Source organism: Corapipo altera, unplaced genomic scaffold (assembly GCF_003945725.1).
Source record: "Corapipo altera isolate COAL_440 unplaced genomic scaffold, ASM394572v1 23, whole genome shotgun sequence".
NCBI classification, from domain to species: domain Eukaryota; kingdom Metazoa; phylum Chordata; class Aves; order Passeriformes; family Pipridae; genus Corapipo; species Corapipo altera.
The window spans coordinates 18,463,606-18,480,421 of record NW_020884878.1 but is presented as its reverse complement, the minus strand read 5'-3'; the positions used below and the strand labels follow the sequence as shown (position 1 = coordinate 18,480,421).

Genomic DNA, 16,816 nt, shown 5'->3' with positions numbered 1-16,816 from the left:
AGAGGGTAGGGAGAGGACAGGTGCATGTTGTTGGCTTAGTTACACAGCTCATGATGACTGGAGAGATAGTCTGGTCTCTGCTCAATGTAATATGAGTTTCTAGCTTTTGATTAGTGCACGTGGATTTAATTTTTTCACATGGCAGGAACATGATGTTGCTTTCTTACTTTGGGATTTTTCTCCCCTCTTTGTTCTTCTGTGAATGGAAGGGTTGAATTTTCATGCTAGCATTTGAATTCATTACAAGCACAGTGTCTGTTGGTGTCATCTCTTCCACTGCTTTATGCAACTAGCACAGGTTTTTTGCGTCTGAAGATTTCCCTTTTCTAGCAGTTTCACTTTTCTTAGTAAGTGTTCTATCCCATTTACATAGTGATACCTTTTGCTCTTTTCTTGGCTTTTAATTGTTTCTGATAGTTTGTTTGGGTTTGTTTTTGTTTTGTTTTTTTTGCCTCTTTAGTTAACAAACCTGAACTTGGCAAGTGGAGCTATAAGCAAGGGGAATGCAGCTGCCCCACAGAGCTACCGGTCACCACTCAACAAAAGAGGGTCACTGTGGGCTGTTCAGTCAGACACTCATAGAGCTGACAAAAGATCTGTCTCTTCAGCAGTCAGGTAAGTTAAAATTGCTGCTCTAGCTTTTGGAAGAAGAATGCAATGCACTCAGGAGCTCATTTGTAATTTGTGTTTGGCTTCTTGCTTAGATGCTGGAGTGCATCCAGAGAAGAGCAGTGGAGCTGGTGAAGGGTCTAGAGCACAAGTTTGAGGAGTGGCTGAGGAAGATGGGGTTGTTTAGCCTGGAGAAAAGGGGTCTTGGGGGCAACTCAATATTGCTCTGTACAGCTGCCTGCAAGGAGGTTGTAGCAAGGTGTATGTTGGTCTCTTCTCCCAAATAACAAGCAATAGGACAAGAGGCTTCAAGTTCCACCAGGAGAAGTTTGGATTAGATACTAGAAAAGATTTCTTCACCAAAAAGGTTGTCAAACATTGGAATGGGCTGCCCAGGAGATGGTGGAGCCACTTGGAAGTGTTTAAAAAATGTGTAGATGTGGCACTTAGGGACATGGTTTAGTGGTGGACTTGGTAGTGTTAAGGTTAACAGTTGGATTTGAGGATCTTAAAGGTATTTTCCAGCATAAACAGTTCCATGATTCTGTCTAAGAGCTTAGTAATCGTTCTTCTCAGATCTGGAAACTAGGCCTATGATAATAGTTATGTTCCCAGAGCTGTCAGGTTCATGGTGAAATAAGGGCCTGGATGAACATGTAGGCTGAGAGGGAAATGTCTATCTTTGACTTCTCTGCATCTGTAAGTTCAAGTTTGCAGGTGTTGAGACATATATGCAGAATGGTGCAAAAATCTCCACTATGTCCTCATCTTCATGCATTTCCTGTGAATATCAAGTTTAGATTGTTCAAAGATAGAACAGCATAGATAGAGCAGTGTTTATTAGATTTTCTTTTCCAGATGGCTTCTTTATACTCCATATGAATTTTGGATGTTGGAATTTATATTTATAGCTAATATGCTCATGGGCAGAGGACTGTGATTCTGCAATAAAACCCTTCTTCCTGGGATTGAAAGAGTAGCAAGATTGACTCACAGGAGTCTAGATCTTGTAGACTAGGAGCAAGTCAAGCTTGCTGCGGTAACTAGGCTGAATACAAGCCTGGAACTGCTGGAGATTTGAGTTCTTCCTTTGCCACTCCAGTAAATATTATTTATTCCTTTGCTTAAGCTTTCATTTTTGTCTTTTAAAACAGAATAATGAAGCAGAGCTTCTCCAGCACATGAGTTTAGGACTGGAAAGCACCGTACACATGAAAACACTGGTTCTTGTCATTGGCATCTGAATACTGCTGGAAAATGGAGGGAGGTGAGAGAGGGAGACACACAGTGCAGAAGGAATGTGACCGGAGTGGTCATCCTTTCCCACAAGGGTCCTTCAGTAGGAGAATTGTAATGGGATTTGGAAAGCTCGAGTAAAATTGTTCTTATTCCATCAGTCACTGCTTTTCACCCTGCCTAAAGAAGAAGAATGTGAGAAATGAATTCCTGACCTGTTTCTGTTCCAGGACAATGTTTGCCTCTGGGATTTAAAGTTATTGAGAGAGGTGGTAGTGATTCTGCTCTTGGAGCCCAGCCAGGCAAACTATTACCTAATCCAAATAAAGAACTTATCCAATAGGTGTAAACTGCATTTTCTTCTTATACAGCTTAGGAGAGCAGCAGCATGCAGGATGTCCTAGAGCTTCTGTTCTTTTTTTTTGACTCTGCTTGCACCTTTTCATGGGCTCACAGATATAGCTGCAAACCCCACCATTTAATGCCCAGAACTCTGCTCTGAATGACTTCCAGGGCTGTACCTCATCTAGCATTGTGTGCATGTAGTTAAAATTTCTGTTTTATTTTCTACAACAATCTGAAAATGCTTCAGAATTTTCCCATCACAACAGAAAAAAGATTCCATCTTCAAACCTTTTATGAGTCATTTAGTCTTTCAGTACTTCAGTTGCTCTGTTTTTTGTCCTCAGAGAAAGTGACAGAAAGATGTCTTAAGACTCTTTATTGAATTGTTTTATCTTTATGGATGCTTTTATTTAATGGCCAGAATACTGGGAGTTGAAAGTGTTTTGTAACTCTCGAAATGAAAAAAAAAAAAAAGAGATTCTTGAGGCAGTGCTGGATTACTTGGTCTGTGAACTTTTATTTTATGAGAGAATTCCAAAAAGGAATATCAAGGTCATGATATATGGAGATTACTATCTTGTATTGTAAATGCCTTTTTGCTACTTGATTAGTTACATTGGAGCAAGCAGTTCACAGAGGGTCATGTGATGGGTGTCAGCCTGTGCTCAGTGCTGGATAGCTGAAGAAAAGCTTTCTGTTTTGTTCCATTAAGGTTCTGGTCTATCACTTGCAGAATTCCGCAAGGATGAAAATGTTTTGTAGGTGGGTCTCTTATCTGGCTTGCACTTGGCTCCAGTTCAAATATCTGCCTCTGAAATGCAGTCCTTACAGTTTTTGTATGGCTCTGTGGTAAATCTAAGCCGTTTTAGTGCTGCTGAGGTTTGTTTGAAAATTTTGGTTTGATGTTTGCAATCTGTAGGATTTGGACTATTCTTGTTGACAAATCTTTCTCCCCTTTAATACTCACTCTCCGAGTACTGACTTATCTAAATGTTTTTCAGAAGGACTCTTTCTTTTGTTGAATTCTTTTGGCTGTATGAGGTGAGGTGCCAAATTAGTAGTCTGCTTACCAAAAGGCAAAGGAGATCTTGGGTTTGTAATATGGAGACAGAGGACAGTTCTGAATATGCTAAAATGTTATTTTATAAATCTACACTGCTGTGCATTTTGAGATTTTTTTTGTCACTTTCTGTAAGCGGTGCTATTCCCACTCAAATGATGGCTTAGCCTTTTGCTGCACCTCAAACAAAGAAACCTGCAGAGCTCCACAACAGGTGGGATGTTCCAAGTTGTATGTGGGCTTACTTTTGACTACTGTAACATGGCTGTCAGCATCTGCCACATTTACTGCAGACCTGCCTTTGTTACCCTCTGTACATCATTGAATTTATGTCAAATCTGTTTTCTCCCACTCTAATCCTAGTGCTGTGCCCTATTTCAGTTCTGTCTCAATTGAGTTCTCACTCAGTTATTTGGGTAGGGTTGTCACCCCCTCACATTGTGCTGTAAAGGCACTAAACGGGATTACATGTTTGGTAGTAGAATTATTTAAGGTTGCCATATATTATTTTTATCACAATTTTAATAATGTAATCTAAGGACCACAAATATGGAAGTAATTCCTCATTATCTAGTGAAACTACCAGTCACTGAAGCAAAGACTGTACTAGAACTGCTTTTGATAAAGCATTATCTTGAATGCATAATAAAGGTAAAAAATCAGCTGTTTAACAGAGTGAAGCTTGTTGATTCAGAACATAAACTAACTTTCAAGTACCTGTTGGCGAAGTGCTGCATAACCCCTAGTAGTGGGGGCAGCAGTCAGAGGTTACTTGAAGCTTCTGGCACTGGAATTTGCAGCTGCTATGCCACTTGTTTTTTGAAAAAGACAGTGGATTTCTCCTCCAAGAATTACTTCATTTACTGCTATGGGTACATGTACGACACGTTCTAGGTTTCAGATGTTCTGTTCTGATCATACTAAGTATATATCCTTTGGACTTGTGAGGAAGAATCCCAGATGTCTTCTGAGAGTTTTTTCTGCAATGGTGTATTTGGCTTCTCTAGTTTCATTGAATCTTTGAGTTTTGCCAGAAAGACCCCAGACAGCAATCACAGGCTAAGTGTGTTACATATGTGTTCCCTTGTAGTTCTGGGTTGATAATGACTTTTATTCTCTTCCAAATCATTTGTTTTGAGCTCCCTGCAGTTTATTGCAAAGTCGAGGCTGCCTGACTGCTGTCCTGTGCTGCATTTGCCAAGTGTTCAGAGCCTATTTGTTTGCACAGCATCTAGGTGTAAGGTAACTTGGAGGCTGTGCTGCAGTGATGCCTCTGGAGGAAATGAAGGGGGAAAGCAGCAAGCACTGAAGGATACACAGTAAGCCCTCAGTTCAGTTTGAGCAAACTGCGTTGACCGTAACACCTCCCTGACTAAGCAGTACAGAAGTGCCAGAGCAGCAGCAGCCCAACAGCACTGAGTCCAGCCCTCTACTAGCATAGCCACATGTCTGTTCCTGTCTCCCCATAGTGCTTGTTCTTTTCCCTTTTCGCTTACCTTAATGCCTAAAGTAATTCAATTTCTTTAGTTGCAGCAGAGGAGTAATTGAGGGTGGGTGCAGTGATTTTTCTGTGACCTCTGTCTGCATCGCCTCCGCAGCTCTGTCACGGTGATACTACCTGTGGTCCTTGAGAGGCAGCACTTCTGAGAGCTCTGAATTTGGAGTGTTCTGTTGTTACCTTCTGCTCAGAGGAGGTTTGAGGAGGGCAGGCAAAAAATAGAACTACTGCCTGTATATTCTTGCAACTCATCCTATTTCTAGTTTGTGCATGTTCTTCCTCTACGAATATTTGTGCCTGTAACAGCCTTCTCCTTCCACAACAGCCTCTTATCTTTTTTTTTATTTTATTTCTACACACATATTCCAGGGTCACCAGTGACAACTTGTTAACTGTGGAAGTGAATTGACTGACTTAAACTTTAGAAATACATGACTTGCCTTGTATTTTTTTTTCTATATATATTTTGGTCACACTAAGGAAACTTGTGATGTCAGGGCCAATTGCTCTCCATCCTGCTTGGAAATCGCCCCGAGCCTCAGCACCATGGATTGGCACAGTCCTGCAGGATCCCTGCTTCCCACAGCTAGGCCTTGGCTCTGACTGTCTGGAGCCTCCAGGAGAGGAAAGGCAGAAAGCTCGTGACTTGCCCAGACAGTCTGAGGCCTGGCCCTGCAGCCTCAGCTCCCCAGACGCGTTGAGTCGGACTTGGCTGGCAGCCGCTGCACTGTTACTTTTCCGAGGTAATAAGTGAGATTAATCACAGGACCCTTTCCAGAGGCAGAGGGGGTTTGTGCTGCCTGGAGGGAGACTATAGGAGCCAGTGCTGGGGCTGTGAGCTGGAGGCGAGTACTGGGGCCTCGCAGCAGGGCAGAACAGGGCACCAGTGGAGTTGTGTGAGTGTGGACTCTGCTCAACTGCTTCTGGGAGGCTTCACTGGAGCTGGAGCCTGGTGCCTCCCTTGGATGGGCTGTGGCTGAGCACAGAGGCCACGGTGTCTGCATTACCTGTATCTGCTGGCCTTGGACAATTACGATTTTTGCAAATAAAAATTTGAGGGGGGGCAGGTTTCTTTTTGACTGCATGACTTCCTTTCAGAGAAGAGATGAGGATCTTTCCTACTGTTCCAAGCAAACAGCCCATATTGACAGGTGGATGGGAGTGATGGGGGTCTTGTACCTTCCCCCAAGCCAGTACTGCAAAATGGTTTTGGGTTTTCTCATTACAGCTGCCTCCACAAATTTACCTTATTCTGGTCATCCTGGACTAGGTTACTAGTCTCTCTAGTTCTCATATCCCGTGCTTCAGAGCAACTATCACCAGCATCTTCAGTAGAAGTACAGAGAACGTTCTGATGGGCAGCAGGGAAATTCCCTGTCTGGAGGAGAACTTGATTTTGCCCTCCAATGGCTAGCAGCTGGCTGGTAGTTCTCACAATACTTTGTTCTATGTAGTCTAGTGTGGATATTGTTGTTAATCATATATTTTTACTTTCTGCAAAAAATATAGTCCTGTTAAACTGTAACAGTGAGTTTCACAGGTGAATTTCATATTATGTAAAAGTTTCCATTTTTAATTTTCTTCCAAAATTTGCTGAAAGTCTCTGTACCTATAATAAGATTACATGAAGGCAAACAGAAATGCTTGATTTATTTTCTGCACTATTTATCCTCTGTCTTTCTATCATCTCCCTTCTTGTTTGTCTCTCCTAAACTAAACAGTCCCATTCTTTTCAAATTCTAAATGGAATCTTTCCCGGCTCTCTAGTAATTGTCTGGCTATCTTTATAGAGATGACAAGAAATGAAAATAGTACATCAAGTAGGAGTAAAACATTAATTTCATGTAAGTAACACTAGTGTATCTTTATTTTCTAACTGAACTTACATATGCCAGTATCTTATTGGCTTCTGCCCATGCTAAACACTGAAATTTTTATTAATATGCACTTGTTTCTCTTTGATTATTGCAGTAAATGTCAAACTGAGCAACAGGTATAGGCAGTTCATTTTTGCAGGTTTTTTTTTCTTTTTTTCCATTTCTTCAGTAGCGAACTCTCCTTTTCCTGCTTCCAGCTGCCACGGGTGGATTTTGTTGGCTGTGATGAGTTACTTGCAGTTTTCTGTTCTATTAAATACCTAATTCAATATAGAACAAGTTGAAACTTTTTAGTGTCTTGCACTACTTGACTCATAATCTCCTCCTGTTATCCCTGTTTTCTAATGTCTCTGAAATATGCTGTGTAGGTTCTAGGTATTTCGTGTTGCAAAGTGACCAGCAGATCTGCTTTTCCTCTGCATTTATTTAAACCTCCAATTCACCATTAAAATAGTTGTTTTCCAGAGCGGTATTCAGAGGGTTAATGTACCTGTAGCTCTTGTGGGGGAGATCTACTCTGCTGCTTATGGCCTTCTAGGAATGAGGGGACCCTGTAGTCTGGTGCTCTGTGGGAGTGGCTCTGGCTTCAGCAGCCTTCCTCTCTAGAGGAGTTCTGAAAGGGTTACAAGGGAGCCTTGGCTGTTTCTTTGAGCTATTTGGAAAGGACGGGCCTCAGACAGCTTGGCAGGAACCTGGGGCCCTGTTTTTTCCAGCCCAGCCCTTCCTTCTGCACAGAGCAGGGAATCCCACGACTGTCTGGTTTTTCCCCTTTTTAAAATCTTTTTCTAATAATATTTTTATCCATCTGTGACTCTTCCCCACACAAGGATCTCAAACTTTATCCATTGTTTGGCCTTACAGGTAGTGAGGTGTAAATGAAAGCTGTGCTACCATGCCATAGCTGTTGGAATTAGTTCACACTGTGCAGCTGAGAAGGGCATTGGGAAGGTTCCCAGAAGAGTGTCCTTTCTGGCATTGATCTTAGGGCAGGTCCATCTGGCCTAAGTACAGAGGGATTGAATGGGCCCATCTTTGAACTGTGCTATTCCCGTGGGTCACAGTTCGAAATCTCAGAGCTGCATGTTCCATATCCTCCCTACCAGGCATACAGAATGCTGCTTTGTAAAAATGGAAGTTCCCTTTGTAAGCCAGGCTTATGAAAGGCAAGATGGGGTTAGCAACTCTTCCTTCATTTGCCTCATGCTCTCCAGTACTGTACTGAAGTTGAACTTATTGTGAATATTTTGAAGGTTTGCAGGTCTGCCCTGTACCTTTTCACCTCAAGAAAATGGAGGTGTCTATAGGCTAGTGTTAAAGGGAAGTTTGATTACTGGTGAGAGCAAAGTTCTTAAACAGCTGTGTTGAAGACATCGGTGTTGTGCAGCCGAGAAAGAGAAATTAGATCAGGATTATGTTGCTATCTCGGTAAGCCTGTCAGATGCTGTAAGTAGGGTGTGATCTGAGATCCATGTAGAAAGCCTGTCCAGAAGACAGCCCTCTTGTGGGGCAGTTCCTGGACAACCCTCTGAAGTCAGTAGCCAAAGGGCCTGGAATCAAGCTCAGCTGAGTTAAGGGTTTCAGTGACCAAGTACAAATGCCACAGCAGGAGGTAGCAAAAAGGGCCAAAGGGGTTTCCTTCCTGCTAGGATTTGTTTTGGAGCTACCTTCCATTGTACAATGGAGTTTCCACCACCAGTGCACATTTGTATTTTCCATCCAGGCCGAGGTCATGCTTTAGCTTGACTTGCTCAGGATGAGCATGGCATTCTTTCTGGTGTTTTATACTGTGATATAAATGGGAATTCCCTGCAAAAGCACAAAGAAACCCCTTTCCTATCCCTGAAAGTATTAGTGGGCCTTTCCTGCGAAGATCCTGCTTTTACCTTATTTTCCCCAGCTTTCAGGCTGGTGAAGTTTTGTAGCTGACACCAGAGTTTCTGAATTGCATTTTGTTGGCTCCATGTCAGTCTGTTATTCTCCAGGGTTTCTCTGGGCTGCAGGTATCAAGAAGCAGCTGTTTGTGAACCGTGCAGGGATCCACTGTTTAACAAAAACCTCTTTTGAAAAAAGGGGAGGGGAAAATGTAAAAAAGTCAGGATTATTTCAGTTTCCCTATGTATTTGGTGACAACTCTGCTTGGTGATCCTTTTTACTATCTCATAGGTTTATGTATATTGTGTAATCTGAAGATGGGTCAACCAGAACTCCACTGTGGAACACCAACTTTTTGTTTAGGGAATAGCGTGACTTATAATAATGAGTACTGTTTGTGGTTAGTAGTACTTTCTGAGTCTTTACCCAACGCTGGATACTATCAGCCATTGAGTAATTTGACCAAAGTGCTCTGAATAAGAGAACTTTTGTTGGTAATGAGCAAAAAAGCATTTTGGTCACTTAGAAAAACTTGTTATTGGATCGTCCAGAACCAGTGCCAATTACAAAGATTTTGGAGTGCACTGTTAAAGCTAGGCTATGCAATGTCAGGATGGAATACCAAGAATCCTTTATCAAAAGCAGGAAAGTGATTTCTAGGATTTCATTCTGTAACAGTAGGTGAAAGATACCCTCTTTAAAAAAAAAAGGGAGGGGAGAAGGAGAAAAAAAAAAAAAAAGATAGTGCTCCTATTCACACACTGCATTTTTATTAACATTTCTTATCCAAGTACTGTTCACAGCAAACCAGGTGGGGGGCTACCAAACCAGCCTGGCTAATCCAAATCTACTTAAAACTGACACTGAGACAACAACCTTTAGCAGAAGGAGTTTCAAAGTAAGAGAACGTTATCAAAGACATTTTTTGTGTTCCAGCTGCTGGGTGGTTGAGCACTGGAACAGGCTCCCCAGGGAAGTGGTCACAGCACCAAACCTGACAGAGTTCAAGAAGCGTTTGGACAACACTCTCAGGCACATGGTGTGACTCTTGGGGCCATCCTGTGCAGGGCCAGGAGTTGGTCTCGATGATCCTTCCTTTGGAGCAAAAGGGCTGTGACTTATGTGGTCCAAACCTTTTGTATGCGTAAAGAATTATTTATTTGCTTATTGTTGGAAAAAAAAATTAGAATCTTCTCTGTGAAGAATGTAACCAAGGTGGGCCATGAATGTCTTCAGTGTTGAAAATATGAGATTTCTTCAAAATTCAGCTCAGAAAACTTTCATGTTTGGTAGAGCATGTGAAAAGGAGGAGGAAACCTCAAGTCTTGGACCATCTATTTCTTTTTTGATACTGGAATCAAGATGCTGATGAGTAAAATGAAGATAAGCTGACATGTCTTAGCATTTTGAAAAGTTGGAGATGCTGAGACTTGAAAATGAGTAAGTTTAGGAATTTTTTTTCTTGCTACTGGTACTTAGATCAGAAAAACTTTTCACAGTCATATTCTGAATTTGAAATGAGAATTTTTCGTTACTCATTAAAGACAACATACTCCTTAGTGTAGTGACTTCTACCTCCCATGACTGTTTCCTAAAAGATCCCAAACTGTGGTGTTAGAAAAAGCTTGAAATAACTTGTTAGAAAGTGTTCTGTTCAATAAATTTCTCATCTTGGCTCCACTAGACTCTTGGGTGTAAGATTCTTTGACAGTCTCATGATGCTAAAGATTTTGACTTCTCTGTAAATATCTCCTGGTGGATGATCATTTGAACAACAATGAAAGGCTTTCCAATTCAGACAGACAGCATGGCAAAGAGAACACAGTCTCATCTTCTGTGAAGAAATCAACAAAGAAAACCATGTTTGTGGAACATCTAAGCACAGGCTCTTGAAATTCTCAGCCCAGAAGTGATTCTTCATGGACTCCACTGCTCTTAAAATGTGGTGCCTTGATAAACACATCTCTTTCCAATAAAGAACTTCATATGATATATCCAGAATATTTTCCAAGAGAATGAGATTTTGGTTTCTACTGACAGTGATCCCACTAGCCTTCTGTTTTCAAAATTCCTTACTAAAAAATCAAGGAAGCTTAGAGTTATCCCTTATGAACAGTTCCAAAAAAGGATTTCTATTAAGATTTTTTGGAAAAGCTGCCTTTCATAGAGTTTGGTTTTGAATATTGACAAGTTGCTTATCTTTCTTCAAAGTTGAAAAGCCTCAAGAAGGAGCTGTGTTTTAATGTAGAATTAGTTTCATTAAAAATCCACAGAAATAATAACTTTATCTGTTATCCAAGGTCACAAATATTTTATTTTTTAATTTTTATTTGTATAGATATACACATATAATACATTTCTAAGTATTAAATAAAATAATAGGTACTAGTAAAATAATTTTGAAAACCCAGTTTTAATAATTGGATTATTCTGGTATATTTCAAGAAACTTGGATCCAATACATTTTTACCCATTTAAATATTTTGTTTTTCTGTTCAGGACGTTTGCATAATTGATTTTGTTTTTTTTCAAAGGTCAGAGTCATGTTTTTTGTTTCTGAAATTCCACTTTCCTGCTGCTGATAGTAACCTGAATGATTTAAATATGAAAGTATCCTCTACTATCTGTGTAAAAAGAACAAAATTTATGCACCAATTTGTAGGTTGTTTTGAGGTGCAAGAGACAGAATGTGATTCGTGTAGTGCAATGATTTTCTTTATTGACATTTTCTAAATAGGAAAAAAAAAGTTAACACGTTAGGATTTCTGAAGCATTGCAGAACCTGAATATGAGTGCAGCAAACATTGTGTTGCTGAGAAGCATTTCTGTGAAAGGGAAAAGAAATGTGGTGCTGGATATTTTGCTGTTTGCATGTCTCCCTCTGAAATTATCTAAACTCTTGATATCATGTAACTTCAATTGTGAATTGTCCTGATTGTTGCTACAAAATGCATAGTTGTCTGGGTATTGTTTGTCAGAATCTCACTCTGGTGTTTATGGTGTGTATTGTCAGGTAGCAAAACTAGGTAACAACTACTCTTGTAATTTAGTTTCAGGTTTTTACTAACACTATTACTTTTATGTGAGAGCTTGCTTACTGTCTTCTACTCCAACTAGTCTCAAGAGCCTTAAATACAGTACATAACATGAAACCTCTTAGCAAATGTTACTTGAGCCTTCTGGAGACCATGTTTGGATTCTATTTTCTGTACTACGGATCAATTTTTCTGTGAAATGTACCAGCTGTGGCCTTTGAGAAAAGTCTACTCTATTTAGAGTATTTGCTAAAACATGAAAGGCATCACGTATAAAGAAACAGTGTATAAGGTAGATTTCTCGGTGGACACTGTTGTTATTGTCCTCTCTTGATGTGCCTTATCTATGCTAGGAGGGGAGTCTTGAAAGTACATTATTCCACAAGTGGCTGGAACATTTTAGTCTGTCCTTTTAAGGGTTTAGCATCTGCATCTTTGATGTGCTCAGGCTCAGAATTACATGCAATCACTTGATGAAATTCCTGAGGTAGTGATTCCATGGTTCCCATCTGTGTTCCTGAGTCTGGGAGTTTCTGACTATTTATACAATTTTCTCTGTACTCATAGGAAACAATTCCATTTTGGCTCCAGAAAAAGGGATTGGGTTGGACTGGAATATAGGATTGCGTAATTTTTTTTCATGTTTAACCACAAATTCCTGTGAAAGCTATTGCACTTCCTCTGAAGATACCTACTCTTGGCTTTTGGCTTCTGGAGTCAGTAGAAATATTCAACACCCATATACAGTCCAAAAGACCTAGCAATTGAAAGGCTTACCCAAAATCAGTCATTAATGAATCCAGCAAAGTTGAATCCCTAAGGAAACAGCACCATCCCTGCATTCATATTCTTCTCCAGCCTCAATGAGAAAAGATGGATATCATATGCAGTTGGGATTACCATCCAGACTGGCACAACTGCATCATAGACTCTTCTGTCCATACTGGAGGAGGAAATGTGACAGATATGGGTGCCTGTTCAAATGGAGAGAATATAAAAGCTTTTTCTAGGTGCTGCAAATAAAACTAGTGCTTATAGTCTCTACCTCCTAGCCTGCAGTTGTAGGCAGATAGAAATGTCATGTAAAAGACTTCAGGCACCGGGTGATCCAAGTAAGTTTTGTGCAACTTGAACATCTTCTGCAGACAAGGTCTGACAGAGAGGGATCTTTTAACAAATACTAGACAAGTCTGGGAACTGTCTTTTAGAGTATGCTATCTCATCTCTTGATACTATAAAATATAATTATGGGAACATCCTTTTACTCATCTTCCTCTAATGACAGACTTTGTCTGTCATCAGATTTATCAGTTTCCTGAAGAAAGATTTTATTGACTCAGTTTACTGAGGTCACACAAACTTCATGTTCTCTGTGTTTAATTGTGTTCTGTCAGCTGGTCTGCTTGGTCAGCACGTGTGTTGCTGCCTGCTGGGGAAAGAGGAGAGAACTGAGTGATTTGGGACTCTCCCATGATTTTCCACTGCACCACCTGCCTCAGAAGTGCCTGCAGAACTGCCAAACATGCTGAAGTGGTTAAGTGTACCAGCTCCTACAGAAGCTGAAGGGGAGGAGGGATTCTTGCCTGATGGGTGTTCAAAGGGAGCTGAGACTGTTTTAGCAGCTGCCAGGTATGCTGCCTTCAGCCCTGTGCAGCACTTGTGCCCCCAGCCTTCATGCAGTGTATTCTTCTTTACACTGCCAGAATGGAGAGAAGGGAAGGAAATAAAATAAATTTAATTAAACCAAGAACGTGGGCATTAGCAATAGTGTTGTTTTGTTATATTTTACACTTTGAGTTGTAGTGCCTGGTGCCACGTGTTAGTGAAGCACCTTGCACTTGCTTGGGCCTATTAGAATAATGAATTTATTTCACTTCAGTTTTCTTTGCCTTTCTCATTGCTGCTTTCTTACCTCTTCTGCTTTGTCTACTCCCCAAATAATCATAGTAATTTTAATCTTTTGTTCTGTAATGCCCACATAAAATGGGCAGAGATTCACATCTGTGGTGTCCCAGAACTCCTTGCTGAGTCTAGAGGGACTAGATCATCTTTCCAATGGGGATTGAGAGAGAGAGAAATGTGGCTAAACTAAGGCTTCATATAAAGTCTCTGTTAAAGCAGGGACAGACATCACTCTGCTATATCTCATGGAGGCAGATAGCTGGGAAGTCCCTTTATTCCCTTAACTCTTCTCTGCCAGAAATAAGATGCTGTAACTCAGTTTATTCCACTAATATTGAATTTCTTTATGATAATATGAACTTTCCTGTGATTTTTCTTGTTGAAACATTGGATTACTGGAAATGCTGGAAAGTGAGCTTTGTTTTCAGGTGTAGAGGTAGATAGATCCCAATAGTAGGAGTGCAACGGGGACTATATGTGTATAGCTTAAAACAAAAGACCAGCAAAGAGGCCAAAATCATGGTAATCTGGAATGGTCTTTTCTGGCAAGGCAGTATGCTTCTATGGTATTAATCCTTGGAGGACAAAGTGTCAAAAAATGGGGAGATTCTTGCTCTGCGGTACTAGCTTTTCCAGGTAGGGCTTTATAAAAATAGAAGTCTTTGCACTCTTTTCTTGCAGTTCTTTATAATCGAAATTTGGTATGTCACACCCATTTCTGGAAGCAATAGAGGCAGACAGATGCATAGGAAGTTTTGGGAAGGAGACGGCACCATTTATTTTCCTTTTTTGTAGCAGTGCTGACTATAGAATTTCTAAAATATTTTGTCTTTCCATGTTAAAAATCTATAACATCTAAATCAAGCTTGAACCTGCCATTCAGCTCTGAAGTTAATTTTTAGGCTAGATTTTAGCTATCATCAAAATACAGCATACTTGTTCTTTTCTGAAGAGCAGTTTTCTGCAAGTAGGGGATCTGTGGAAGATTCTTAGAAGGAACACTACAGACCTGAAAGACTTCTGACAGTTTTAGCTTGAGAAAAGCATTGCTAGTAATTCATGCTACCTTGGTCAAAATAATGAAGTGACCTTCAGCTCTTGTTTTATATTTTTGTCTTATTTGACATCTAAGCTAGACTTTATACAGCTTTAATTGGTTATTGAATGGTAATGCAGCAGATGTATCTTATTGGTGTCATGCTGCTACTCTACCTCCTTTACCTGGAACATTTATCTTAATATGACTGTGTCCAGCTAGCTCTCAGATGACTCTTTCCACAATCTAGGATTAAGTCAATTTGTAGATGCTTTCTCTAGAACTGCTGAACAGATTCTAGCCTTTCCTTTAGGTATATATTATAAATGTAGAGCTGTTGCTTCCTTTTATGAAGTTCTGTTGTCTGGGGCTTGAAATGTACAGACATGGTGTCAGGGAACTGTATATTCAGCATGCATTGTTCCTGTAGACAGACCATCTAAGCTGCCAGATTTATCAAGTCTTCTCTAAGAGACTCTCATAAGAGGGTCTTCATCTACCACATAAGAAGGTGATAGGTCTACTGGATGTCAAGCAAAGTTGGTTGCTTTCATGAATTTCAGTGTAAATTTTTTGTAATCTAGAGGCTTGACACGTTCTTTAGAGGTTTCTCTGTGTACTCATATTTAATGTTTAGACAATGAACGCCCAGAGTTAGGTGCATGAAATGTCTCTACTGTGTGGTTGTATGGAACTAAAACATTCATTTGGGCCTCCAGTGGTGTGAGACCTGGACAGCACAACCCTGGGGGTCTCCTTAAGGCCCTGTGGTGTGTCTTTTGGGAGGCTGATGGTGGCAGGGGTATCTAGCTCTGGGCAGGGGCAGTGCTTTACGTACTATCCCCCATCTCAGGAATCCTAACCCTGCAAAACTCAACAGCCTTTTTTTTGTTTGTTTGTTTATTCTTCTCAAGTGCTCTAGATTTCACCAGTTTAGCCCAATTGTAACTTTCCACTTGCCTCTCGGGACTTGGAGAAGGAGCCCGAGTTGCTTTCTTTATTCCTCATTTTCTTATTCATTGGGATCTTGCAGCTGCTGCTTGAGCACAGATAGCAAGGAGCACCACACTCTGGGAAAGCCTGTGCTGGAGGAAACTTAATGGAAAATATGAAAGAGAAAAAATGTGTTTGATGGACTTTTAATATAAAAAGGGTGAAAAAAAAGAAAAGAAAAGGAGGAGGGGGAGATTTATTCACTGTAATAGGAACCAAATGTTGTCTGGGACAGCAGCTATGCTCTCACTCTTTCCCTGTAAACTTTGGCTTTTCAAAGGAGTCATTACAGGGTGCAGGGCTAATTTAGTGGTCCTGAATTAACCCCTGCCTCTCTAGGCAGAGGTAAGGAATATGAATTTTCAAGAGAGATTAGTGATTTTAATTACAGACCTGATCATGAGCATATTCTAGACAGATAGCAGTGACCATTTACTGTTTTTATCCTCATGTGCTACTGCTGCTATCCACCCGTAAAAAGCAAAGTCTGCTTGCATAAAGCACTAAAAAAGGCATTAAGTCTAGAAATAAATAGAACACATAAGTCTGTTCCAGTTTGATTTTCAGTATACTTGTCTACAGTGAAAAAGTAGGAGAACATAATTACAAATCATGTTCATCAAGTTGATCTGCTTGAATCGTGTTAAAGTTTTACAGTGGAACCTCTTTAGTGAGGAATACCTTTCCCATTTCTAAGTGGTGCAATACTGCATCTAAGTTTCTGGTACTTTGAATTCTGTGGCGTGTGTATATTCACCCCAGAAAGTCTGCCTGGGCTAGGACAAGTGATCAAATTTAAGATGGCACTTAGCACATGTTCTAAGTTGAATGACTTACCGTAATCAAAAAGGATCTAGCCAATCATCATATCATGGCTGGGCTTCGCGAACGAAGATTTGGGAAAGGCTCTATATGCATTTGTTACAAGCACATTGATGGCTAATAAGGCCAATACAAGACAGACATGTCCGGTTGCAAAAGGCACAACAGAAAGACTCCTTAGGTGGTATATTCTGCAAGGCATGATTCTTTCTGCGTTGTCTTTTCTCCTTGAGAGTGATCCTGTGTGCTTTCTCAAAGGAAACAGCAGCGTTATAGATGGTGTGTCTCCAGGACTCCCGATTGGAGGCCAGAGTAGACCAGTTATGTTGATCAATGTGGCCAAGGCTGAGATGTTGTTTCAGGGAGTCTTTGTATCTTTTCTTTGGGGCTCCTCTCATGCGGCAGCCGGTGGCAAGTTCACCATAAAGCAAGATCTTAGGGAGGCAGTGGTCCTTCATCCTGGAGACATGCTCTGCCCAACACAGTTGTGTTCTCAGCAACGTGGCCTCAATACTTGTGACTGCTGCCTGT

The 16,816-nt window shown here is 40.6% G+C and overlaps 1 protein-coding gene across 10 annotated transcripts in view; it reads left to right on the top strand.

The window, feature by feature from the left end:
* Window positions 1-16,816, top strand: part of TTLL5 (tubulin tyrosine ligase like 5) — a 131,861-nt gene that overhangs the window by 77,878 nt on the left and 37,167 nt on the right. For 8 of the 10 annotated variants that reach the window (XR_003526705.1, XR_003526706.1, XR_003526707.1 and 5 more), the window contains exon 30: window positions 461-615. The exons of 1 other annotated variant lie outside the window; for it this stretch is intronic. Coding sequence is in view for 6 of the 9 variants with exons in the window: in XM_027637667.1 (XP_027493468.1) it covers window positions 461-615 (155 nt within the window). In the remaining 3 variants the exon portion in view is untranslated. Of the gene's footprint in view, window positions 1-460; window positions 616-1,763; window positions 2,205-16,816 lie in introns of those variants that run through there. One more of the 10 variants, XM_027637668.1, reaches the window with a different exon arrangement.